This window comes from Lethenteron reissneri, unplaced genomic scaffold (genome assembly GCF_015708825.2).
Source record: "Lethenteron reissneri isolate LAM-NWPU_2019-01 unplaced genomic scaffold, ASM1570882v1 scaffold_185, whole genome shotgun sequence".
Taxonomy (NCBI): domain Eukaryota; kingdom Metazoa; phylum Chordata; class Hyperoartia; order Petromyzontiformes; family Petromyzontidae; genus Lethenteron; species Lethenteron reissneri.
In genome coordinates, this window is record NW_026891608.1 from 95,496 (window position 1) to 122,411 (window position 26,916).

The following is a 26,916-nucleotide window of genomic DNA, read 5'->3' on the forward strand; positions in this document are numbered from 1 at the left end:
GGTTTGTTTTCCACAACACAGGGGTGATATTTCGGTGAAACGCAGTATGACGCTGCTAACATTTTCGTATCTGCATAAAATAATATGAAAAAAACGTTTTTTTTAAAACACGCTTTTATGAAATGTACTAGTAATGGAATAACTTTACGACTCCAGGAAGTGGCCCCGAAACTTGCCATAACGTAAGGGACCATGCTCAATTACAGCCAACGTCAGTTTACCGTGGACAATTAGACCCAAGCCGAAACATAACATATAAAAAAGATTGTTTAAAAATATATTTCTTATTTTTTTATGATAGAATATAGTATTGTCATCAGTATGACACAAGTATACCAAGTTTGCAGTCGATACCACATTGGGAAGTGGGTTAAAATTTAGTTACAAGATTTGACAGTGAGTTAAATGAAAGTTAAATGAAATGTAATAAAAAGTTAGTGCGTGAGAGTGCTGTGTCCGTTGGAGTGTGTGAATCGACTGTGGGAATGATGTATTTGCCATGTATGTCTGTGTGCGCGTGTGGATGTGTTTTTTTGTTTGATAATGTAATGCACTCTAAACGCACAGCAGCAGCACAACGTAAATCTTCACACATTACATCATGCATCTGGTTATTGAGAACGTTAGTCATACGGACGACGAGATGGTGAATCATTCATGTTCAAGTGGCAGTGTTAGTGGCGATCGTAGGGTGTGAGTGCTGTGGTGAATGAAGAATGGAGACGGGGTTTTGTGTTGCATTGAAATGGACAAAGAGTGTACACACACACACACGATGTGAGAACGACTCAACATCCGTTAGTACAATAACGAGGGCGGGCATCTTGTAGTATTAGTTAAACAAAGAGGGAGCGGGTGATTATTTGAAGGCACGAAGGCAACCCGAGTCTTCCCACGAGGTCTGTTTTTTTGTTTAACAAAGTTTTGCCCAACATGGCATTTCCAAGAACGTAACCCCCCGCGTTCAACGAGGTCTGCTTGTTCTGTACTTAAAAAATGCATTGTTACTGACAAATGTTTTGCGTTTATACATTTACATTAGATAAGAAAATATACTAATGTGGGCATTGTGTGTGGTTTCCCTAGAACTCGTGGTTGTGACCCCAGATAAAATGAACGCCATGGCAGGCACTACATTTCTCCTGCCCTGCGCCTACACCTGCACAATCAGCGGCGTTACTCACATGCTTGTGGAGTGGTTCAGGATCATAGACGGGCTTGAAGAGAGGGTGAGTTACTCCTCTGTCCGTTCTGTGCGCCACTTGCCACAAAATGTCAGCAAGCGCAGGCGTGGAATTGATAAGTTTTGTTCGTGAACCTGATCACGTGACTCTTGAGCATTTAAAATATCCAACGCAGATGAACAGATTTGGTATTTTCTATCCAGATCGAGGGCCCCTGGTCACGTGACTGGGCGAAGGCATGGGCAAACCATATGAAAAGTCTCCACGTGAAGCTCCTTTGTGAACAGTTAATCCAGCCCAGTTGCAGCCCTGGAGACAGAATAATTCTCGGCTTTTATCTGAACGAATTTTATATAGAAATAATATAACGCATTTGATCTGTGTGCTGCTTCTACCTTTATTGACCACAGATTTATAAATACACCGATGGAGAGAGCAGCCACTGGCCTGTACAGGCCACTTGGGTGGGTGATGTGTCCAAGTGCGACGCCTCCATCACCGTCAGCGACATCCAGACCCACGACTCTGGGCGATATCGCTGTGAGGTCACGGTATATCCACAAAACAAGCAAGACATTGGGTATCTACAGCTGACTGTCCACCCACGAACAGGTTTGTATCACGTCCTTCATAGGTCTGTCCTACCACTCACTACTCGTATCATCTGTCATGTAGCCCAGACCTACCACCCACTACTCGCATTTGTCATGTAGCCCAGACTTACCACTCACCACTCCCATCATCTGTCACGTAGCCCAGACCTACCACTCACTACTCCAATTCATCTGTCATGTAGGCCAAACCTACCACTCAATGTCCAACCGACAAATCCACGTTTTGACTTTCGTGTTTGGTTTGTTGTCCTTCCCCCGCACCTCCGTGCCTGCTACGTACGGTGTGAAAATAGTTCAACATGAATACGTACATGTGACAGAACCGTGCACCTAGAACCATGGTCATCTGGGTTCAATTCCTGTCTGTGACTCTTCGATGTTGGTGTTCAATTGGCATACAATCCTGGCTTGGGCCTCCTTTTCATTGACTCAACCTTAAAACAACTTTGCTCATGAGGTCGCTGGATGGCTCAGAGGTCAGAGTTCTGAACTAGCTCTGCTAGAGAGTTTGGGTTCAAGACAAAGCGACCTGTTTGTAAATCCGGATGTAGAGTTTCATGAGTTTGTCATTCTTAGCCTGGTTACCTGAGTACCCTTGCAAAACAGATTTTCCCGCTCAACGGATTAAACAGGTGAAATAATTAAATAAACAAAACAGTACTAAGGCAAACATCATAACATATTTGGTTATCTGACGTTGCACTTAATTTGGCTAATTCCAAGCTCTTTGCAGTTAAACAAACCAGGCAGAGTGCATCTAACGCGGGGGTTACGTTCCTGGAAAAGGGCGCGTTGGGCTAAACCGCGTTCGGCAAATAATAGACCTAACGGGAAGACTATGGTTACGTTCCTGGGTCCAAAATTGCACTGCTCTGCTAGAGACCTAGAGATGCTTCGTCTATTGGAAAGTATTTGCCCGCTTTCTCTGTCCTAATTGTCACCACTGCGTTGTGAGACCAGCAGCACCTCCTCCTCTAGAGGTTCATTCCCACTGCTCATGTGACCATCGTGGGTTTGTCCACAGACCTGGCCGTTGTCACCCCGGATGCAAAGGACGCTACAGTAGGCAGCACGGCTCTCCTGCCCTGCTCTTACAACTGCACCATCACGGGTATTAGACACACGCTGGTGGAGTGGTTCAGGACCATAGACGGACAAGATGAGAAGGTGCGTCACTGTCACACTTGCACACTATTACTTACACCCCCCTGCTCACAATGATGATTAAATGTTCTTTAATAACGCCCGTTCATGCTAATTTATTTCAACGGAGGTTCACCCCCTCTCCTTTTCTGGTCCCATTGTCAACTTAAAAGTTTTTCAGCCAGCAGTATAGTGTTGTATCTTCAACTAGAATAATCTCAAATTCTCTCCATTCTCTTTACTCTGAAGAAGAGTCCTTTCCTAGATGTATTATATATGTATCTGTTATAACTCAATTTTATTTACATATTTTGTCAGTTTTCGGAATATGAGCATGTGTATTATGTGGACACACAGTCATGCCCTGGTGTGTCTCACGTTTTCCGTCAAGGTGTATAAGATCATATACAGAAAGAGAAGCCTCAGGCCATTGCAGGTGACGTGGGTGGGAGATGAGTCGACGTGTAACGCCTCCATCACCATCAGCGACATCCAGATCCACGATGCTGGACGATATCGCTGTGAGGTCACTATGTATGGACACGACAAGCCAAGCATGAAAGACATCGGGTATCTGCAGCTGAACGTTCACAATGAACCAGGTTTGCATTATGTCCTCCCTGGATCTATTTAACACCCACCGCTTTATAATTCTCTCTAAGCGAGATTGCAAATTATCTTTATTGTCCAGATTTACCACTAAAATTCACTCTGTGGCACAGGTGTTGAGGAGTAGTTGATGACGTCATGTCACCCTGGGGTGTATGAGGGATGACGTCTTGTCACCCTGAGATATAAGCGTGGACCCGTGATATGAAAGAGGTCGTCGTCAGGGGCCGAGAACGACAGCGGTTGGAAGTCGGGACCCAGGGTAGGGGGGAATTAGCACCAGGCTAGGGCAGCTAGTTCACCCGGCCGACTGAGTTGGCTGATCTCTCGGTCGGTGCTGAGGGAAGAGCCTGAATAGCCTGGCTCCCAGTACCCTTCCCTCGGGGAGATTTTGGATAGCCCGTAATAACTGTTGGGCTTAAGCCCCTATTAACTCCTAGGCGTAAGCTTGTTAAGTTCCTAGGCGTAAGCCCCTAATAAACATTGGCATCAGCCCTTACAGAGATCGTCGTCACTTGCACCCCATCACAGCCATAAAGGGTCTTTGTTATTCCTCACAGATATCACATCCTGTAGTACAAGAAACTCGACTCTTTGTTGAGTTGTCTACATGAGCCAATGACAGCTTGAGTTCCAGTCTCTGTGTCCCATGAGATTGTTGTCCACTTGTGGGATGTGGAATGTTTTGATGTTGAAAAAGAGCTTCTTAGCTCAAGGGGCTCTACTCAGGAAATACGTTTCTGATTCGGATTCACTTCAAGTGCCGATGTGGGAGCTGCAAGGCGATTTACGGCATCAACAGGAAACCATCACAGCGATGATTGACCTCTCCTGCTGGATGTCCATGACTCCATTTGGCGTCATTGCCTGCTGCCGACATTGGCCCAAAAAGTCATCAAAAGCTGTTCTACCGTTCACCTAATGGACACGATGCTGGGCAACCGTGCGTTGAGGGTGAACACCTCGCTGGTGAACACAGCCGCAAGAGAATCATGAACAATGGCCTCCCTCGAGGCTCGGTTATAATAGCACCATCACTATTTAACATTTACAGGCAGGCCTCGCCGTACGCGGGGGGGTTACATTCCTAGAAAATGACGTGTTTGGCAGAACCGCGTTCGACAAATAATAGACATTATGGGAAAACTAGGGTTGCCTTCCAGGGTCTGAAATGATCACCCCTCACTCTGTGTTACTAATGTAATAAAGGACTCTTTCACTGTGTCTGTCTCCGTTGTCCTTTATTCGGGTTCTTACAACTTGTCCCACACGGCCCTCGCTCAGAGCCTCCCCGCTTGGCAGCTCGACAGCTGCCGTCGCTCCCGTAGCCTTTCTCCACTCCGATGCAGCTCCGCTGCAGGTTTCCTTGTGCAGTCTTTCAGCTGCTCTCACTGCAGATCCACCGCTGCTCCCCGTTCCTCCCGTGCCCGGTCACCGCTGGCCGACGGTGCCGAGTCTCACCACGTGGCGATCTCGCCACTCTCCACTCTCCGCCCTGCGTGGCCTCACTCCGTCTCTATTCCCACACTCTCCTCCCGTCTCTTCCGGTTCTCTCCCTTAAGAGCTTGCCCCTCTCTCTCACGTGACCTAACCCCTCCCCCCGTGACGTCATATCGGCGAGGCCGTTTACGCCCGCATTACACTAATACTAGTACATTTCTGCCATTGTTATTGTACTAAAGGATGCTGAGTTACTCTCCATGTCTTGCGTGTGTACACTCCTTAACATTAAACCCCCGACTCATCCCCGCACCGCAGAACTCGCGTCCAATGCTCTTCCCTGACAATGAATTCCCAGCCTGACGCTCGCCCCCAACTCCATCGCCGATTCGCCATCTCGGCGGCCATCTAAAGTCCTCAAAGACTGGACGGCGAGATGCTTGCGGCACTGTGAACATTCCCATTGCATCGCTGTGCATGTCGAGTGTGTTACTTTTTCATACGAAAGACAAACTAAAAGATCAAATGGTAATTAAATGGTTCTTACAGTGGAATAATTCGCACATTCCAATGGATGCAGCACCCTCACGGCACTACTTTTCGACATGGAGATGAGAGTCTTAGCGTCCAGCCGAAACATCACCTCCCGTGTTCCGGAAAACAGGCCTCATTAGGTCTTGCACCACGTAGAGCCAGAACGCGCGTTCGATAAAGCCAGAGCACGTCTGCTCCTCCTGACAACCAGGAGGAGCAGAGACGCTGTGTAGCACAGAAACGAGGATGGTGCGATGGATCTCAGCGATCACAGGACTGGATCGGTCAGAACTGAAGAGCTGGAGAAGTAGGTGGGAGTGGCGGTGCTCATCTCACTCGAGCGGAGAGAGGGAGTCGGCTCACACGGCTGGGGCTGCCTTAGTAGAGGAGGGGGCAACCGCGAGGGCGATGAACGTGGAGGCACCAGGGCAGAGACGGAGGGGCAGGCCGAGAGCGAGGGAAGTAGAAGTGGCGAACGCGGCGGATTTGAGGGACTGGGAAGTAGACGCGGAGGTGGCCCAAGGCAACAACGAGCAGAGCAGGAGGAGCTGCAGGGCAGAGACCGCACGAGAGGAGGGGGACATGGCAGGAAGAGGAAGAAGACGTTGACTGTGTGCATCTCTTAGGTGTTCACGTGTTCATGTGTTTCTGTGTCGTCTGCGTTTGTGTTTAATAGAACCGACAGATGCAACGCCCACGCGAACCCCAGCTCCAGCTCCATCACCTGTTGGCATCGTCCTTGGAGTCATTGTTCCTCTGGTTGCTGTTGCTGGAGTTGTTTTTTGCTGCAGGAGATCACGTCATCCAAGAGAACCAGAAGCCCCGTGAGTATCGACTGCACTTGCACCAGAACCTCACAGTGAGTGATAGAACACGGCTCATAATGGCCACGCCAGAGACCCTGAGCCGGCCCTCTCCAAGGGCCTGAGTTTGACTCCAGCTCCCTGCCTGCCCGTGACTCAGAGCTGTGCTCAGTGGAGCCTGCGTGAGTTCCTGGCAGCTGAGACCCCTGAGTTAGACTCCCAGCCGTGGCTGCTGTCAGTGACAGGGGCTCCATATCAGTGGGGGTGGTCATGTGAGACTGCGTCAGTCATAGGAGATGGTGAACTCAATGGGCTCTCACGTAGTTAAATAAAGGATGTCTGTCAAATCAGCGTCAGTGTTTGCTGTGGTCAATGGTTCCATGCGGGTGCCAGGCAGGTGTGAGGCGTGGGTTAGACTCTCAGCCGTGCCAGTGACACAGGCTGCATGTGGGCGATGATGGGATGTGTGATCGACGCGTGTCCACTTCTCTCTCAACAGGGCTCAAGAAATGCAGCCAATGAACCCAGCTGGAGAAGATGAGGTGAGAGCGAGAGAGGCATGAAGCAGGAGCCACTCTCGTCAGGGTCATTCTTCCTGTGTGTGTGTTTGTGTGCGTGCACTGCGCTAGGAACAAAGGCGGCCGGGCGTGGTGCTGGCCACATCACCCTCTCGAGGTGGTACTCGCTAGCAGCACTTGCCTCGACTGACTGGTCAAGGCTACATCATGGGGGACCGTTGTGTTCGTCACGCAAGTTTGTCATGGCACGGGAAGTGACTTTGATTCATGAGCCAGGTGCGTGAGGCTGGAATGAAGCCCCCCCCCCCCCTGTTACGATGCATGCAGGGGTACGTGCAAGACGCTACGAACCACGTGGCCAGGATAGGGTAAACAACTTGGAGGCAGTGCTGGATGAAGCTTGTGCGGGGCCTATAGCATATGTTATAAAGGGGCCCTACAATTTTTTGTAAAAAAACACGTACATATTAAAACATACATTTTTTACTTGAACATTAAATAATTTTATTTTTTCATCTGCTATACAGCCAGATAATACAACAAATCGTTAACCTTAAACACCCAGTCGTTCATAAAAGTTGAAGGTGTTATAGTACTATAGTAATAGAGCAAGTGCAGAATCACTGGACCGGAATTGATAGCTTGAAAGCATTTAGCGCGGGGCCCTTAAAAGTGCGGGGCCCGTAGCATATGCTACTTTGCCACTACAATATTAAGACACTGATAAGTAGCATGTGCTACTTTTGCCACTAGGATAATCCGGCACTGCTTGGTGGTTGGGAATGCGAGAAGGGTGCTCCAGACTGTCTGGGAAGAGAAGGGAGTGCTCAACAAATTGCTTAAATTCGGGCTCGCAGCTCGAGTCAATAATACTTTTTTATGTTTTGCTGAATGATCGATTCTTCAGTTATGATGCTTTAAAGCAATACCATTGCAAGCAGTAATTAAGCTTGGTTTGGTTTTCATAGAACTTACTTAGTTTTAGAAAATGTATAATGACTTGGGGAAGCCCACCCCAGAATTAGCGCGGTATTTCAGTGGCACACTGTGCACGTGTGTGTGTGCTGAGTGGACTTGCCGATGAACGTAACCAGTGGTGTCAAGATCTGCCTCTTTGACGGAGGTTCGTGAAGGATGTTGCTGAGCAGCTGGAGACAGGCGCCCTCCAACAACAACGGAGGGCAGAGCAGGCGGATATGTGGTGCCACAGCAACGGAGCAACTCCACCAGCGCCGCTATCTTCTCGCACCCCTCCACACGAACGCACGCACACCCCCACTAAACACACAACACGCACCCACGTAGGGTCTCGTGGGGGGGTCACCTGGTACCATGGGTTTTTACCCGAGGGGCCCCTAGCGGGGATGACCCACGGTTTCCCGGTGCCAGGAGATTGGCCGACCCCTTCCAGGCCAAATTGCATTGTGGCTCCATTGAATTGGCTTAAAATTGTATGGGCGCGAAGAAGCTCACCGGGCTAACCACAATGAGACACTCACAACACGGGGGAGGGGCCAGGGGGGGAAATATTACGCGGGCAGCGCAGACGAGGAGGTGGGAGGGAAATTCCTGGACCTGCTGCAGATTGTGTATTCCGCGGGACGGCCACCCCGACCAAACCGGTTGCGGCCGGGGTGGGGAGGACAGGTGCGTAGGCAATGGGTTAAGGCGCACCGGAGAGTAACGCTCCAGGTAAGGGCGGGGCATCGGTTTAAAATCGAAAGGTAGGCACCCGATTGGCCGGGCAGGATAACACCACATGACCCTGGATCTTAGGATTCCGAGGGCATAAAAGGAGGGAGCGGAAAAACGTTAGGAAGTTCTCCTCCAGCCGTTCAGCCGCCCGGCCCGACTCCCAGCCGCTCGCAGCGTCCAAGAGATGCTAGCGAGTTCCGATACCACTCGACCCCAGGCAGAAACCTCTCGGATCATCGTGCCTCCGACTCCCACAGCGTCCGTGCGACACCGTGAGTGCATCTGCGAGGTGATAAGTAGAGTGGAGGTACACCCAGGGATTGAAAAAGGATAGGCTAGGCGCTGCTCGCAGAATATTTACTCCGGGCCGCACAGGGTTTTCTTTAGACGCGCCATTAATAAACTTCAGTTCAGAAGATCGGTGTAGTGTGATTTCTGTGTGTGTGGGTGAACTTCGGTGTGGTGTCTGTGATTTTTGAGTGGAGCGACTGCGTGCGGGACGGGGTGAGAGAGCGAGCGCGGGGCTGCAGGGTGTCGGCACGGGGTTGGTGTGTGAGGTGCGCGTAGGTTACCATCTATACGACCGTCATTGTTTACGTAGGTTTTCGCGCGGTGTGTAGAAAATGCACATCTGCTATGCCGAAGACGGCGGCGGTGGTGAGATGACAGCACGGCGATGGGAACCGCTTCCAGCAACAGCCCCAAACTCTTGCTGGGGGCCCCCTCTTATCCTCCCGGCGTTGCCTCGCTCCGCCTAGGCCACGCCCCCCTTCTGGAACCTACCAGCAGGTTCCCGGGGCTTCCAGATGGACACCTTTTTGAGCCTTACCCTTAGTTATATTTCCCTCCGTGTGTACTGTCACCTGTTGACGTGTACTGCCATACACTGCAGTTACCACTTTCCGTCAGCAGCCAGCGCCTTTAAACACGTGTAATGACAGTAGAGTCAACCTATGGTGTGAGTGGACTAGTGGCCACATGGCAGGTGATGACAGGGGAGTCAGCTTGTAGTTTGAATGGACTGGTGGCCACGGGATCGATCGAGAATAGGGATGTGGCCAGGTGACGTAAGAGGACTGGAGTCAGCTTGTCTAGGGCGTGGTCACGGGGCAGGGGCGTGGCCACGCACCGTATATTAGGGGAATGCGTGGGAAACTCACGGCCGTTGCGGTGGGGTCTCCGCCTGTCCGAGTGAGCACGTGGCTGCTTAAATAAAGAAAGCATCTCAAGACAAGTGCATCCGAGTCGTCTTTACACATGCAAGCAAACTTGCTCAGACAATGTATGTGGAGTGGCGTACAGCGCGCAGGGTTTGCAAACAGCAGTTGCATTCATGTACGGGGTTGCAAACAGTGAGGGCAAGCAGGTGCAAGCGTATGGCCAGCAGACAGAGAGACGCCAGCAATTAAGGAAAGAGGCAGTGATTGACTGGCTGCAAATGTAAACACGGAATAGGCGCCAAGAAGGCGAGAGATAGAGGCAATAAGGGGGGAGCACGGGCAGGAGACGCCGAAAAGACACCGGCTTAACGAGGGCCACCTGAGGACACTGAATGAGGAGGGGGATATAAGGGGAACGTGTGAATCAACGGGGTTGAGTTGGCTGGAGATGAAGAAGTGAAGAGTCAATACAAGAGAAGTTCGGGACTTCGCCCTCCACACCGGTGTTGGCTGAACCCCCGCTGGGGGCACGGGCGAGGTTGTAGGTGTGGGTGTAGTAACAGGCTAACGGGGGAGAGGCTAGCAGAACCCTGAGTGTGAGTGTGTTAGGCTAGTGAAGAATAGGCTAGCAAGAGATTCAGTGAGAGGTTAGTGGGGTGAGAAGCTCGTGCGGTGAGAAGCTAGCGGAGTACACAGTAAGAGGCTAGCGGAGAACAGGCTAGCGGAGCCAGAGAGAAAGCTCGGACCTAGCAGGCTAGTGGAGCCAGAGAGGGAGAAAAGTGTGGTGGAACGTGGTGAGCATCCGTGTGGGATGCTTCGACTAAAGTGACGCAGGAGAAAAAGAAGTTGCCCGCGTGAATAAACACCACTACATGTGCGCCGTGGTCGCTTCTGAAAAAGAAGCTAATAGCTGAGTGGACCCTACCTGGTAAGATAAACAACTATAAAGTTTAGTTTTATTTGGATATTTTTCCATTGATTGGTTTACCTTTCCTCTGCTTTGCACTCCGATTTTCAGTTTGTTGTTGTAACATTCTGACCCAGTGCCGTGACTGGACATCTGCGCACAAAAGGGCTTCATAGCTCATCGGATTCTTCTGGTCTCAGCCGTCCTCAGGTGACATACCTGTTTCTTCACCTGAGGACGGCTGCTTGCGTTGTGGCCGAAACGTCGTGAGAATTATTTTATTATGTTTTATTTTTATTATTGTATTACTTCCCTTCTACGTGACTTTACCAAAAGAACCAAGAAGATGAATCCCTGCAGTCACGAAAGCTTTAAATCGAAATTTTAACTATGTGCATTGTTACCAGGTGTCAGACCCCACTGAGCTGTGCAGCTCTTTAATCAGAAGCGAGATGGGCCATCACTAATTAAAGCAGCTCAACCACGTGGCTGATGTCATCACCACCACGTGATGTCATCACCACCACGTGATGTCATCACCACCACGTGATGTCATCACCACCACGTGTACATTGATAGCAGCAGCCAAACTCGTGGCGACGTCGATTCTGAATGTGGAGGGGGAAACCCGGAGGATGTGGAGACAATCCACGCGACCACGGGGAGAGTAACTCGCAAACTCCAAATACACAGCAGCAGGCGTCAGGGTCGGGATTGAAGCCACGACCTCCTGTACACCAGGCGAGGTGGTTAACATCTCTTGACTTAAAGCTTTTGTTGACTGCAGGAATTCACATTCTTCGGGTCTGTCGATAAAGTCGCGTAGATAGGTTCAAGGAAAATAAGAAAAACTACGAAGTTTAGATCGCAACACAAGCGATCGAAACTATTTTTAGTTTTTTGTTATTTTCTTTTAAGCTATCTACGTGACTTTACCGAAAGATCAAAACAATATAGGTAACATCTGTGACGTAGTTTGTGCTGTACCCCACCCACCCTTGGACTAGAGAACCCCAAAGTCATCTCACCTCCTTCTGTGAGTCACAGTCGTCTAACACGGAGAGGGGGTGGGGGGTGAAGCACTCATTGGGCTGTCAGAGTGTAGCACCACCCACTGTGCTATGAAACACACGCAGTGATAGCCAAACACACTCACACACTCTACACACACACGCGGTGCCACTCAACGCGTGCATCGAATCATCATCGTTCACCCCACGGAGCTGTGACTGGGCTAACAACGGTGAGGATTTAACTCTTTGTAAGTGTGTGAGTGTAAGTGTGTGAGTTTGTAGGTGTGTGAGTGTGAGTGAGTATGTGTGTGCAAGTGTGTGAGTTTGCGAGTGTGTGAGTGTGTAAGTGTGTGAGTTTGCGAGTGTGTAAGTGTGTGAGTGTGTGTGAGTAAGCGCGTGAGTGTGTGAGTGTGTAGGTGTGTGTGTGAGTGCACCTAGCCTGGCACGGGCGACGTGGTGACGTCACAGTCACTTAGTGGCGAATGGCGGGTATTGGTGTGGATGTTGGACTTCTTTCGCACCGTACGTAGCCAACCGCGGCTAATCGGAGTTGCGGGTGAAGGACAACAATCTAAGCACAACAACAGCACTCAGTTCTAAACAAATGAGTGCTTAATCGAGATGATTTTAAAGTGGCTTCCCAATATCGCAAGCAAGAGCGTTCCAGACGGCCGCAGAAGCGCATCTCCAAGCGTGCGAGGCGATGTGTGTGTGTAGGTCGACTCAGCCTCAAATGTTCGTAAACATCGCCACTAGGGAGACAAAGGCGGCCGGGCGTGGTGCCGGCTACCCTCCCCCCCGTGTGCCACAGTGCCGGTAGCCTTCACAGGCGCTGCTACTCGCTAACAGCACTTGCCCCTGCAGTCTGTTAGAGGCTACGTGGGTGATCTTTGTCTTTGTGCAGTTGGGCGAGTCGAGAACTTTGATCTTTGCACTTTGTGTGTGCGGAGCGGCAGTGGCAGCGAGTAGCGGAACGAACCCGGCGACACGAGTTCGATTCCCGCTCGGGGCTGTTATTTTGGTGATTTTCGAAAAGTGTATTGGTTTGGCCATGTTTGTTTGTTGTAGTACAGAGTTAGACTGATGGCCTTAATCTAAGTTGTCTTGTGGTTGTTGTGGTTGTTTGACTTGCATCCCACTGGGATTTTTGCACAAAGCGTTGGTGTACGGTGCTTTTTCTGCAATATGTTGCTGTCTTTTTATGGATTCTCTGCTTGCACATAGTCACATATTCACTTTAAGATGTTTTCTTGTTCATGTTTTTTTTGTTTGTTGCGGTTGCACCCGATTCAAGAGCCGAATGGCTCACAGGGCTACACCTAATACATGAACTTGAACTTGAATCAGCTGGGGAACCGATTGGACTGCGCTCTGTGATTCAGACCCCATTGAGATGAATTGTCCCTTGTGATTGACGTCCTTTATTTAACCACCAGCTGAGAGAGCTCCCGTTGAGATTCACTGTCTCGTGTTGACGAGTCTTGCCGCGCGGTGAAGTGGGGAGATGTGACCCTCATGCCAAACGATGAATTAATTTGTAAATCGTTTGTAACTTGTTCATTTTGCAGAATTCCTGCCCTCCATTCGTAAAGGAATGGACGCGATTTCTCGACTCGGAACAACAACAACAACATTACCAAATGTATCAATATTCCTACTAGCCTTAATTGGTAAGTAGCATCACCACCACCACGTGCAGCCTGTAACAGCTGTTGGGCCAAGCGCTGAGCGAGGCTGAGGGTGGAGTGACTGGAGCAGGGGTCACGTGGGGGTCACGTGGGGGACACGTGGATGTCACGTGGGGGACGGAGTGGAGTGTTGAGACGGGAGAAGAGGAGTGGGATGGGCGATGGGGAAGAGGGGAGGAGGCTCTCAGAGAGGAATGGAAGGAGGCTAAAGAGGGGGACTGCTTCATGTACAGGGGCACTGCTGAGTCCATAGGTAGCAGTGTTGAGTCTATGGCAGTGTTGAGTCTATGGGTATCAGTGTTGAGTCTATGGGTGGCAGTGTTGAGTCTATGGGTAGCAGTGTTGAGTCTATGGGTAGCAGTGTTGAGTCTATGGGGTAGCAGTGTTGAGTCTATGGGTGGCAGTGTTGAGTCTATGGGTAGCAGTGTTGAGTCTATGGGCAGCAGTGTTGAGTCTATGGGGTAGCAGTGTTGAGTCTATGGGTAGCAGTGTAAAGTCTATGGGTAGCAGTGTTGAGTCTATGGGTAGCAGTGTTTAGTCTATGGCAGTGTTGAGTCTATGGGTAGCAGTGTTGAGTCTATAGGTAGCAGTGCTGAGTCTATAGGTAGCAGTGTTGAGTCTATAGGTAGCAGTGCTGAGTCTATGGGTAGCAGTGTTGAGTCTATAGGTAGCAGTGTAGAGTCTATAGGTAGCAGTGTTGAGTCTATGGGTAGCAGTGTTGAGTCTATAGGTAGCAGTGCTGAGTCTATAGGTAGCAGTGTTGAGTCTATAGGTAGCAGTGCTGAGTCTGTGGGTAGCAGTGTTGAGTCTATAGGTAGCAGTGTTGAGTCTATGGGTAGCAGTGTTGAGTCTATGGGTAGCAGTGCTGAGTCTATAGGTAGCAGTGTTGAGTCTATAGGTAGCAGTGTAGAGTCTATGGGTAGCAGTGTTGAGTCTATGGGTAGCAGTGTTGAGTCTCAGGGTGTCGTTAATTACGGCACGAGCACAGTCCACACACAAGGCGTTACATCACCCTTCACTCAACCATAAAACAATCCATAAAACTATAAACTCCGATAAACCGTCTGCGTTAGTTCGAGAGGCACCACCCACACACGCGCGCAAGAGATAACACGCAAACAAGACAAAGATCCCCCTTATAGCCTCAACATGATGTTGGGGCAAGTGCTGTTAGCGAGTAGCAGCAGCAGCGCCTATGAAGGCCTGGCGTGGTGCTGGCCACCCACCGACTCACACAGAGACCCACCGACTCACACAGAGACCCACCGACTCACACAGAGACCTACCGACTCACACAGAGACCTACCAACTCACACAGAGACCCACAGACTCACACATAAACCCACAGACTCGCACAGAAACCACCGACTCACATAGAGGCCCACTGACTCACACAGAGACCACTGGACTCACACAGAGACCCATGGACTCACACATAGACCCATGGACTCACACAGAGACCCACAGACTCACACAGAAACCCACCGACTCACAGAGACCCACCGACTCACACAAAAACCCACCGACTCACACAGAGACCCACCGACTCACAGAGACCCACATACTCACACAGAGACCACTGGACTCACACATAGACCCATGGACTCACACAGAGACCCACAGACTCACACAGAAACCCACCGACTCACAGAGACCCACCGACTCACACAGAAACCCACACACAGACTTACACAGAGACCCACTGACTCACACAGAAACCCACCGACTCACAGAGACCCACCGACTCACACAGAAACCCACACACAGACTTACACAGAGACCCACTGACTCACACAGAAACCCACCGACTCACAGAGACCCACCGACTCACACAGAAACCCACACACAGACTTACACAGAGACCCACTGACTCACACAGAAACCCACCGACTCACAGAGACCCACCGACTCACACAGAAACCCACACACAGACTTACACAGAGACCCACTGACTCACACAGAAACCCACCGACTCACAGAGACCCACCGACTCACACAGAAACCCACACACAGACTTACACAGAGACCCACTGACTCACACAGAAACCCACCGACTCACACAGAGACCCACCGACTCACAGAGACCCACAGACTCACACAGAGACCCACAGACTCACACAGAGACCCACAGACTCACACAGAGACCCACAGACTCACACAGAGACCCACAGACTCACAGAGACCCACAGACTCACACAGAGACCCACAGACTCACACAGAAACCCACCGACTCACACAGAGACCCACCGACTCACACAGAGACCCACAGACTCACACAGACCCACAGACTCACACACAGAATGCAACCTTCACCTTGGCACATGGCCACCAACAGCACAATCTGGAGATGTTTTATCACTCATGAATACAAATTACGAGTTCCAAGTCCTGGGTCAGGGTCTCTCTCTCCCTTTTATAACCGCAGAGAAGTGAGGTTCACGATGGCCGTGTTTGCACAACTCTCAATGCGCCGTGGTGTGTGTGAGTGTGGTGTGTGAGAGTGTGTGAGTGTGGTGTGTGTGAGTATGTGTGTGTGAGTGTGTGAGCGTGAGTGTGGTGTGTGTGAGTGTGTGTGAGTGTGTGTGAGTGTGGTGTGTGTGAGTATGTGTGTGTGAGTGTGTGAGCGTGAGTGTGGTGTGTGTGAGTGTGTGTGAGTGTGGTGTGTGAGTGTGTGTGAGTGTGGTGTGTGAGAGTGTGCGTGTGTGCGTGTGTGAGTGTGGTGTGTGTGTGTGTGAGTATGTGTGAGTGTGTGAGCGTGAGTGTGGTGTTTGTGAGTGTGTGTGTATGAGTGTGTGAGGGTGGTGTGTGTGAGTGTGTGAGTGTGGTGTGTGGGAGTGTGTGTGTGAGTGTGGTGTATGTGAGTGTGGTGTGTGTGAGTGTATGTGTGTGAGTGTGTATGAGTGTGTGTGAGCGCGGTGTATGTGAGTGTGGTGTGTATGAGTGTATGAGTGTGTGAGCGTGTGAGTGTGTGTGTGCGGTGAGTGTGGTGAGCGGAGAGCGGTGGCGCAGCGGTTAGCGCTGTGCTCCGAGCCCGGGAGAAACCCGAGTTCGATTCCAGCTCATGGCCAACATCACCAACAGCGATGACGATTGTCCGACCCCGGTCTTGGGGAATCCCCTAGGTCAACTTAGCCTCAAATAGAGACCCAGACACAGAGAGAACCATAGACTCACACAGAGACCTGTGAACGTCACCGCTGGGGAGACAAAGGCGGCCGGGCAGGCGTGATGCTGGCCACCCACCCCCTCGCGTGCCGTGCCGGCCTTAGTAGGTGCTGCCATTCACTGCTAACAGTCTGTGAAGGCTGTGCGAGCGATGTTTGTCTTTGTGTGACAAAGAGGAGGTGTGATTGGGCATGTACGGCCCTGTAAGTCGAACAAACAGGAACATCGATTCCTCTGGGGTATTCAAGGAATTTGTTTGCAATTTGCAAAGTTTTTTACAAATCAGCTGATCGTGACATTTCCTAATCTCTGTGCCCGTCAAGGCGCCTAAGAACGTGCACGTGTTTTGTCATGCCCGCTCCATAGTACGTCACACGGTACGTCACACGGAGCGACTATTTACAAACTCCATAGACTCAACACTGCCCATAGATTTCTATTTAAAGCCAGTGGCGGCTCCTGCAAAATCACTCAGGGGGGGCAAATGTCTGGATGATTGATAAGTATAAGGTCCACCCATGCAATGGATACATTAACAGCTTAAGCATGTAAAGGCAACTTCACTTCTTTAATATTAATGAAAAATAAAGTGACTCTTACAATACATCTTGTTTGTTTCTATACTCACTATTAAAACAAACCACTCAAGTTTATTTTATTAAAGATTCCACTCGGTGGCAACAAATTATATTGTTGGATGAAACGTGCTTACGTATGATGACGTAAGCACGTATGATGACGTAAGCACGTTAGGGCGAGCCCTCCCGGAAGCCATAGAGAATGCATTGCAGCGCCCCCGTTCGAAAAAAAACATCTTTGAATGTAAGTCTATGGGGCCACTCGGGGCGATTCTCAGCTGGAGGGAAATCGCCCAAAAAGAGGCGGTACTCCACAGAACGTAGCATGACGCTGATTGGACTATATCCAGAGGCTGCAGTGACGGCTAGCGTGACTCTGTGGTTGAATGACATTGGTGGTGCGTCGCCCAATCGCCCGAATGAAGAAACCGCCCCTGTTTAAAGCTTTCGTGACTGCAGGGATTCATCTTCTTGGTTCTTTCGGTAAAGTCACGTAAAAGGGAAATAATAAAATAAAAATAAAACACGATAAAAAATAAAATTCTCACGACGTTTCAGCCACAACGCAAGCAGCCGTCCTCAGTTGAAGAACAGGGCTGTCGTCCTTCGGATGCTGGCTTTCCGACAGCCCTGTTCTTCACCTGAGGACGGCTGCTTGCGTTGTGGCCGAAACGTCGTGAGAATTGTATTTTACTATGTTTAATTTTTATTATTTTATTATTTCCCTTCTACGTGACTTTACCGAAAGAACCAAGAAGATGAATTCCTGCAGTCACGAAAGCTTTAAGTCAAGATTTAAACTCTACACTGCCCATAGACTCAGCACGGTCAATATATTTAAAATCAGTTCAAAGACAAAGATCCCGCCTGTATAGCCTCAAAGGACTTTTGGGGCATGTGCAGTTATCGAGTAGCACCTATGAAGGCCGGCACACACCTTTGAAAAAAGAAGAAACGCGAAACAATGTTTTGTATTGTACCAGTTAAAGCTCCCTGAGCTACTTAGCTCCTTTTTAGAAGCGAGGCTGGGCCATCACTAATCATAGCAGCCTCATGGAACCTCCTTTGCCAGTAGCAAAATATGATAAAAACATTTTTTTTTACCCTTTTATCTGGCAACAAAACTGACACTTTTTTTTCTGGTCCAACACCATGTGAGACTAGGCTCTAAGAAAAGCTGTCTCGGATGTGGGCCAATCAACTTCAAGGACAGTGCATATCATTATCAGAGTTATGTTTTTTGTTTGCATTACGACTGCAGGTATTGTGGTCTATGCAAACATAACTCCTTGTAAAAAAACGGTGTCAGTTTTGTTGCCAGATAAAAAGGGTAAAAAAACAATTATCATAATCATAGCAGCTCAACCACGTGACTGGTATCATCATCATCACGGGGACATTGATAGCAGCAGACAAAGACTCTGGATGTATAGACACGCATAGAGACCCACACTCAGACCCAAACAGACCCACAGAGACCTATACTCAGAATAGAGACCCATACAGACTCATACTCATAATAGAGACCCATAGAGACCCATAGAGTCCCATAGAGACCCACACTACAACTAAACTAAGTTTATGTCACCAGGTTTAAGACCCCACTGAGCTGCTGTGTAGATATTGTATCAGAAGCGACGTGGCCATCACTAATGATAGCAACTCAGCCGAGTTGCTGATATCATCATCATCATCACGTGACTGATATCATCATAATCATCACCACGTGGACATTGATAGCAGCAGACAAAGACACTGAACTCGTGGTGACGTAGATTCTAAATGCGAGAGGGGAAAACCCGGAGGACTCAGAGTGAAAAATCCACGCAGCGACCACCACGGGGAGAGAGACGCAGACTCCAAATACACAGCAGCAGCAGCAGCGTCGCCAGGGTCTGGGATCGAACCCACGACCTCCTGCAGACCAGGCGAGGGTGACGACTTCTCCTCGCCACCTGCGTGTGGCCGCTGTCTGTTTGTGTCTCGTGACTTGCGCAAGAGAGACTCGACATCGCTATATTGGTTTTGGGGTTTCCCCCCCCCCCCCACACTTCCTCATGAGATTTACTGACAAATACACGCGTCACTACTATAGCGTGCTTGGCTGCCTGGCTTCAACAATCAGACGTCGTGCGTTGACAGTGTGTCCCCAGTGGGTGCGGTGTGCGAGACCTTCACAATGGCTGTGTCACGAACACGCTGAGTCAGCTCAGATCCTCGGTTCACGATCTGCGTCTGAGCATCTCTCACCTTTGGAGGTTCACAATGGCCTGGAACCAAGTTCAAAGACAAAGACCCTCCGCGTAGCCTCAACAGACTTAATTCTAGATTTGAAGCTTTCGTGACTGCAAGGATTCATACTCTTAGTTATTTAGGTAAAGTCACGTAGGTAAAAAATGAAATTAAAATTAATAAAAAAAAATTTCATTTCATTTTTTTACCTACGTGACTTTACCGAAAGAACTAAGAGTATGAATCCTCAACAGACTGTAGGGCAGGGGTCTCAAACTCAAATTACCTGGGGGCCGCTGGAGGTAGTATCTGGGTGAGGCTGGGCCGCATCAGGTATTCCACAAAAAAAAACTTTGCTAAAAAAATCCAAACTTCTCAAATGTCATTACTAACAGTTATTTAACTTCAATGGGTTCTTCTGAACATGAATAGAATATTGAAGAACATGAAAGGTTCTTCTGAAAATGGCTTCTTTTGCCTACTTCTTGCTGCCAGAGACCTGGCAGCGCTTCCTCTCACATAGCTGAGCCACATTTGACTTGAGGGAGGAAGCAGTTGAGACCCTCAGTATGGCTTGAAGATGATCATCAGTAAGTCTGGACCTGTACTTGGACTTATTGAAGTTCAAGGTGAAGAAGAGCTTTTCACACAAATATGTGCTTCCAAAAAGGCACATGGTCCACTTGGATCTGATTTGGTTGATGCATTTCACAACAACAGACATCACATTGTCAAACTTCAGGCATTTGCTGCAAAGGGCCTGCTGATGGATGATGCAGTGCAGAGCCATGGCCTCCTCCACACCCTCCTTTTCGAGTTTTCTTTGAACAAGTGCCACCAGTCCATTTTTCCTCCCTGTCATTGATGGCGCTCCGTCGGTTGTTATTCCAACAAACTTCTTCCATGGCAAACCGGCATTCACAATGGTATCACACAGCTGGCAAAATATCTCGTGAGCGGTGGTGTGGCCATGCATTGGAATTACTGTGAGCAACTCCTCCATCACTTCAAAATTGTCATCAACACCACGGACGTATATTGTGAGCTGGGCAGTGTCAGTGATGTCTGAACTCTCGTCAAGAGCGACTGAGTATGCATTGAAACATTTGGCTTTCTCACGCAGTTGATCATAAATGTCACTTGACAGGTCAGAAATGCGCTCAGCCACGGTGTTAGCAGAAAGGCTGATGTTGCTAAACGGACCTTTTTTTTCCGGACAGACTATACTTGCAGCCTGTAAGATGCACTTTTTGATAAACTCGCCTTCTGTGAATGGCTTTCCTGCCTTAGCAATCATCTCACTAACCACGTAGCTTACTTCGACTGCTGCATTATTCTCTTTGGTTGCTTTCTTGAAGACATTTTGTTGCCTCAGTAGACATGTTTTAAGATTGGCAACTCGGTTGGCTCTCTCCATCTCCCTGGTATTTTGCATACTCCTCAGCATGTCTAGTTGAGTAATGACGTTTGAGGTTGTATTCCTTGTGCACCGCAACTTTTTCTGTACAAATAAGACACGTCGGAGTGCTCATGTGCTCAACAAAGAAATATTGCATCTCCCACTTTTCCTGAAATTGTCTGTGCTCGTCACCAACCTTTCTATTCACTGCAGGCTTTGAAAAAGACGTGATTGGGGCTGTGTGACAAGATCTATATTCATTCCACTTGCTGTCGCTCACGCAATAAAGTTTCAGTCACGTGTTTAGCCAACCAGCGACGCACGGAGACGTAATTTCCGCAAATGCACGTCATTTCCGCTTTTTCCGGTAACAACAGGTGCGTAGATTATGGGGGGGGGGGGGGGGGTAATGCGTTCCCATCAGATTTCGTCCCCACACCGCAGTCACAGGCAGACACAGCTATAGCGGCTGCTACTGTACACGCTTCTCTGTTCAAAGCACGGGGATCTGAGCCGGGATGAGCTGTGGATCTGCGCTTTGATGCGCTCCGGTGCGCGCACAGTGGAGAGCCGAAAGAGGGAGAGGAGAGGACTCTATGAGGCAGCGTCATTGTGTGACCACGGGGTTCAAATGCTGCTGGCCACTGTCGGGGCTTTCGCTGCCTTCAGTCACATCATCACATTTTTCAATACATTTTTGTGCTTACTTTGTGCCGGCGTGTTGGCTTGCCTGCGTTCCGGGACTTATTTGAGCAGATCCGGTACCTCTCGTATCGAAAAAAATATGAATATTAAAAAAGTTTTTAAAGAAATGATTAAAATACAATATAACAATATAATGTAATCACTAGAAAATTACGGAGCCCCTGTTGACATCGGCGGATGAATTACTAATTTGTGGCCACGCAATAACAAGATAATCTAATAAGTTATATATAAAGCTTTCTTAACAACAGCATCACAATTTCATAAAATAATAACAAATGCAGACTTCTAAGATGAACCAAAATAATTATATGCACATCGTCATGTAAGTCTGTGGCTCGGTGCGTAAATGTCAAAACCAGAGGATGAGGGAATTTAAATCATTCAAATTCATCCACACACATCAGGTGTAAATAATAATGTAAAACAGCCCAGACTGTACAATGTAGATATTAGCTCAATGACGTGTTATAAACTGCTGCGGTTTAGAATAATCCGTCTGCGTAAAGAAGCTCCCAAAACCTCACAGCGCAGCGTGTGCGTAAAGGAGCTGTGGTGTACCTTGAATTTCCCTTCAATTTAACAAATTGTGTGTGTGTGTTCCGTTCGTTTTCTCCGCTGGACACAGAAGTCGCCTTTGCTCAAGATGCCACTTTATTAATCACTGACACAAAGACTGATACCGTCACTGCAGTATAGCCTAAATAAGTCCCACTTAGGGGTCGGCACGGTTTGAACCGACTCAAACTGGTTTCAAATTGAGCAAACCAAACCAGCGACGACTGAACCAAACCAAACCAAAACCAAACCAAACTAAGCTAAACCAAACCTCTTGAGTTGGCTTGAACCGAAAAGATGCGCGGCAAACAATATTCGCATTCAATACAAATATCAAGTGTATTAATCGCTAATTTCTACGCAGGCTTTCTTCATATTGAGATTCACTAGCAAGTACTGGACGACGATGTCGTCCACAGCCATCTCCTCAAGCTTGGCACGCCCAATGTCCTTGAACGCAGTGTGGTAGTTCAATGGCAGTGAAACCCCAACACTAGGCAACATCCGCGCCCACGAGCGCACACACATCTCGGCCTTGAACGTGCACTTGTGCAGGTTGGGTCGGTCGAGAAAGGAGCGCTTGGCGGCCGAGTTTGCTCTCTCGGAGGGCACGGACGACGCCGGGATAGGCAAATAGTCGAGGGCCACGCGTCGCAGGCGCGGGTACTTGCCGCCGTACAGCTTCCACCACTCGACGACGTCCATGCTCAGGTCCTGAGTCGGCTCAAGCAGGAAGCGGTCGACCTCGGAGGCGGCGCCGTCGTGAGCGTTGGGCGCGTAGACCATGTCAAAGAGGATGTTAATGCCGCCACGCGGCGCCGCCTTCGGCGCCGCGTCCGTCGTCAACGCTGGGTAGCGCTGGTTGAGAATGTCCGTCATCATGTCCTTGATATTGCTGTACTCGGTGCTCGAGGCCGCGGGCTTGGGGTGGCGCAGGTCGAGAAAGCGGGCGACGCGGCTTGGTTCGGACGAGAGAAGGTCGCTGTACTTGACCATGTAGTCGGAGATGGTCACGGCGGCCGAGCTCACGACCACATGAGGACTCGGGCGGTGGGTCATGCAGTGGCTCAAGAGAGCCTCCTGCGCCGTGATGGCGTTCGAGATGGTGCAGTACTCCTCGGCGCCCATGGCATCGGAGATGGCCGCCGGCTTCTCCAAGAACTGGCAGAGCAGCGCCGCCTGCTCCCACTGCTCGTCCGACAAGCCGGCCTGGCTCCGCGACCAGCCGGGCTCAAGGCAGATGGCGTCGATCACTTGGCGCTGCCTTAGCGACGCCGTGAGCATCACGTACGTGCTACCCCAACGTGTGACCACGTCGAGGCAAGGCGGCTGCAGCGGGCACTTGAGGTAGTGCCGCGCGAGCGACGTGTAGGCCGCCCTCTTCGTCTTGCTCTTGCGGATAGCGCCGAGCGTCGCGCGGAGGCTGCGCAGCAGTGTCTCGAACGCGCCGAATGAGGCCTTGACGCCGAGGTTGACGCAGTGCGCGATGCACCGCAAGCAGCACGTCGAGCGCAGGTTGCTCCCCTCGAGGAGCGTGAGGGACTTGGCGGATGCGACGGCGTCAGAACCGCTGTCGGTGACGACGGCGAGCAGGCGCGGCCACACGCCAAAGTCGTCGAGCAGCTCGTGCAGGCGCTGCGCCATGCGCTTGCCCGCGCCTTCGCCCGGGGCCACCCAAAAGAAGTCAATGATGCAGTTGCACATGGAGAACGACGCCGGGTCCATCCAGTGGAGGGTGACCGAGAAGAAGCCGGTCATGGCGTCGTTTGTCCAATCGTCGTAGGTCAAGGAGACGCAAGAGCCAAAAGTAGTAAAGTACTGTAGCACGAGTAGCTTGAGGACGACATACATCTCGAGCATGCGGCGCTTGACCGTGCGCTCAGACTTGGGCTCGTAACCTGGGGCAGCTCGTTGAAGAAGAGTCGTAAAGGGATCCGATGTTACGTGTTTATGGCCTAGACCACTCGTCGCGATGTACTCGGCGACAAAGCTGTCCATGGCCTTGCTCGCGTGCGCTGACATGGGCGTGGCCATCTTGGACTGCACGAGCAAACCCTTCCCCGTCGGCGGCGACGTGACGACCGTGGGCGACTCGGGGTCGACGATCCCATGGGTCTTGAGATGCTTGATACGGGTGCCCGAGGAGGTGGAGCCCGCGTACTGGAGGGTGCAGATCTTGCAGGTCTGGCTCTGCACGTCGCCCGCGGCCTGGCTCGTCTCAAAGTACTCGTCGTGCCACAGCGCTCGGGACACACGGGCCTTCTTGGGCTTGGGCTGCGTCGCGGTCTGCGGCGCCGAGGGTGCGCATGAGGCTCTGCCGCGTGTCGCCGCGCGTGGCGTCCGGGCTCTCGCGTTCGCTCGCCATCGGCTCCTCGTCGCTACCGGCGTGTTTGGTCTCTTCCACGTCGTGGATGAGATACCTTGTGATGCTGGAGCCGCCGGGGATGGCGCCGTCTTGAGCCGCTCGAGCCATGGAGATGCAATTGCAAAGTGAATTCGCAGGCAAAGGCAACTACAGCATGTCCTTTCGTGTCGCCTTTACAACCAACCAAACTAGTTTGAGCCGGTTCCACCCTGTCCGAGCCAAACCGAGTCGGTTTTCGTAGCCCCAAACCAAACCAAACCAGTTCAAACAGAGCCAAACCAAACCGATTTGGTTCGGTTCAAACCGCGGTTTGGTGGTTTGAGCCAAACCGTGCCGACCCCTAGTCCCACTGCATTGTAAGTGGCATGTGTGTGCTGTTTTAAGCGTCGTTTTATGTGCGTTCCGGGACCTGTGCTCGTCGTACCTGCGCTGTCATATGTACTTAGCGTTCCGGCACCTTGTGATTTACAAATGAAGCATTGGATACATCATGATCTGCGCGAAAGAGGGCGGAAAACTATGAATTTCACCCTCCTGCTCTCCGCACATCCAAAGCCACTCTTTTCTCTCCCGGCTGTCTCTCTCACTCACTCTCACACGTACACAAACACACACACACACGACCCCGCCCCCCATGTCACTCACATGCATGCCGCATTCACTGGACAGGCACACAGTAGGAAACCAGAGCATCATAACATTGTCCCACACAGCAGCTAACAGCGGGGTTGCTACAATATAAAACTCGCGGGCCGCACTAACATTAAACTTTCATATTAAGGTGGGGGCCACAAAATATCGTCCCGAGGGCCGCAATTGGCCCGCGGGCCGCGAGTTTGAGACCCCTGCTGTTGGGGCAAGTGCTGTTAGCGAGCAGCACCGATGAAGGCCGGAACGGCACACGAGGGGGTGGGTGGCCGGGACCACGCCCGGCCGCCTTTGTCTCCCCAGTGGCGATGTTTACACATAGCACCAGGTACTCATTTGAGGCTGAGTGGCCCTAGAGGAGGCCCAGGACCGGTTCAGATAATCGTCACCGGTGTCGGCCATGAGTGGGAATCGAACCCAGGTCACCAGCTGCGTATCGCAGCATAGAGCTAATCACTACACTACTGCTCCCCACATTCCCACACACATAAACATACACATACACGGTCAATACAACAGGCGTCAGGGTTGGGATCGAACCCACGACCTCCTGTATACCAGGCGAAGTAGTTAACATCTCATCAGGGTCGGGATCGAACCCACAACCTCCTGTATACCAGGCGAGGTAGTTAACATCTCCTCGCCACAGTGGCGCCCCTAATGCGACCGTCATCAGTGTAACGTTCTAACCCCGTGGCCCCACTGGATCATCTGTGAAAGAGCTTCATAGCTCATCGGATTCCTCCATTATAAGTAAATTAATTCTGATTCTGAGATTCTGATTTATCCGCAGTAACGGCGGTCGCTGACAGCGCGGAGGTTGAGAATGGCTCGGAGTCCGGAGCTCAGCGCCAAGGAAGAACACCACGAGGTGAGTTCAATAGCAGGTGGTGGTCAACTCGAATTCATCGCCACCACCATCACCATCATGACCACAACCACCATCATCACAACCATCATCGTCACTACCACCAACATCATCATCACCACCATCTTCATCATTGTCACCACCACTATCATCACCACAACCACCATCATCATCACAACCATCACCACCATCGTCATCACCGTCATCATCATCACCACCATCGTCGTCATCACCACCTCCACCGTCATCATCACCACCACCAGCTAGAGAGCACCTGGAAACGAATGATGCATAAATAACAATCAATAGAAGCTAATTTAGTGATCTTCTAACACAAGTAATGCTCAAGCAAGAATCGTAGTAGCATTAAATAACCGTTTCATTTTTAATAAAAGTAATCCATTATTTAACTACAAAACGAGACATTTAACGAATCGTTACGAGGGGACAAGCTGGTTAATAAGTAATAGTTTTTTTTTTAAAAACACACTTTTATGAAATGTTCTAGTAATGGAAGAACTCCACGACTCCAGGAAGTGGCCCCGAAGCTTGCCATAACGTAAGGGACTGTGGCCAATTACAGCCAACGTCAGTTGATCGTGGACAATTAGATCCAAACCGAAACATAACATGGGTACTTCAAGATAAGGTCGCACTTATTACAGAAAAAGTTCTTGCCACAAATAACCCACAGTACCACCTTTCGAGATCGTCAAGGAGTATAAACCATCATCACGCGATCTCTGGTTATCCTCCCCGCGGCCTTTGGCTCGGCATCGGTCACTGCATCGCATGTTTTCAGATGCGCTTCTGCGACCGTCTGGAACGCTCTTCTTTCCGATATCAGGAGACTACTGAGCTGTGCACTTTTACATCATCTGAATTGACAAACTAATTTCTTTATAAATGCTTTCTTGTGTTTATTTTGTTGTTTGCTCGCACCTCCGATTAGCACAGTTGGCTACGTATGGTGCGAAAGAAGTTCAACACACACACACATGGACCAGAGATCACTTCATGGGACGTCAGAGGTAGTTGTGACATCTACTTCTGTGGGCCATACTCTTAACACGAAAGGTTGCGCTGCACT

At 50.1% G+C, this 26,916-nt stretch overlaps 2 protein-coding genes across 2 annotated transcripts in view; both read left to right on the forward strand.

Moving 5' to 3' along the window:
- Positions 1-26,916, forward strand: part of LOC133339382 (cell adhesion molecule DSCAML1-like) — a 195,313-nt gene that overhangs the window by 3,660 nt on the left and 164,737 nt on the right. The window contains exons 4-5 of the mRNA XM_061547523.1: positions 1,108-1,229; positions 1,595-1,729. Of these exons, the coding sequence (XP_061403507.1) occupies positions 1,108-1,229; positions 1,595-1,729 (257 nt within the window). The remainder of the gene's footprint in view (positions 1-1,107; positions 1,230-1,594; positions 1,730-26,916) is intronic.
- The window catches only part of LOC133339388 (cell adhesion molecule DSCAML1-like), a 63,662-nt gene continuing 48,478 nt past the window's right edge, over positions 11,733-26,916 (forward strand). Inside the window, exon 1 of the mRNA XM_061547531.1 lies at positions 11,733-11,850. The gene's annotated coding sequence lies outside the window, so the exon portion shown is untranslated. The remainder of the gene's footprint in view (positions 11,851-26,916) is intronic.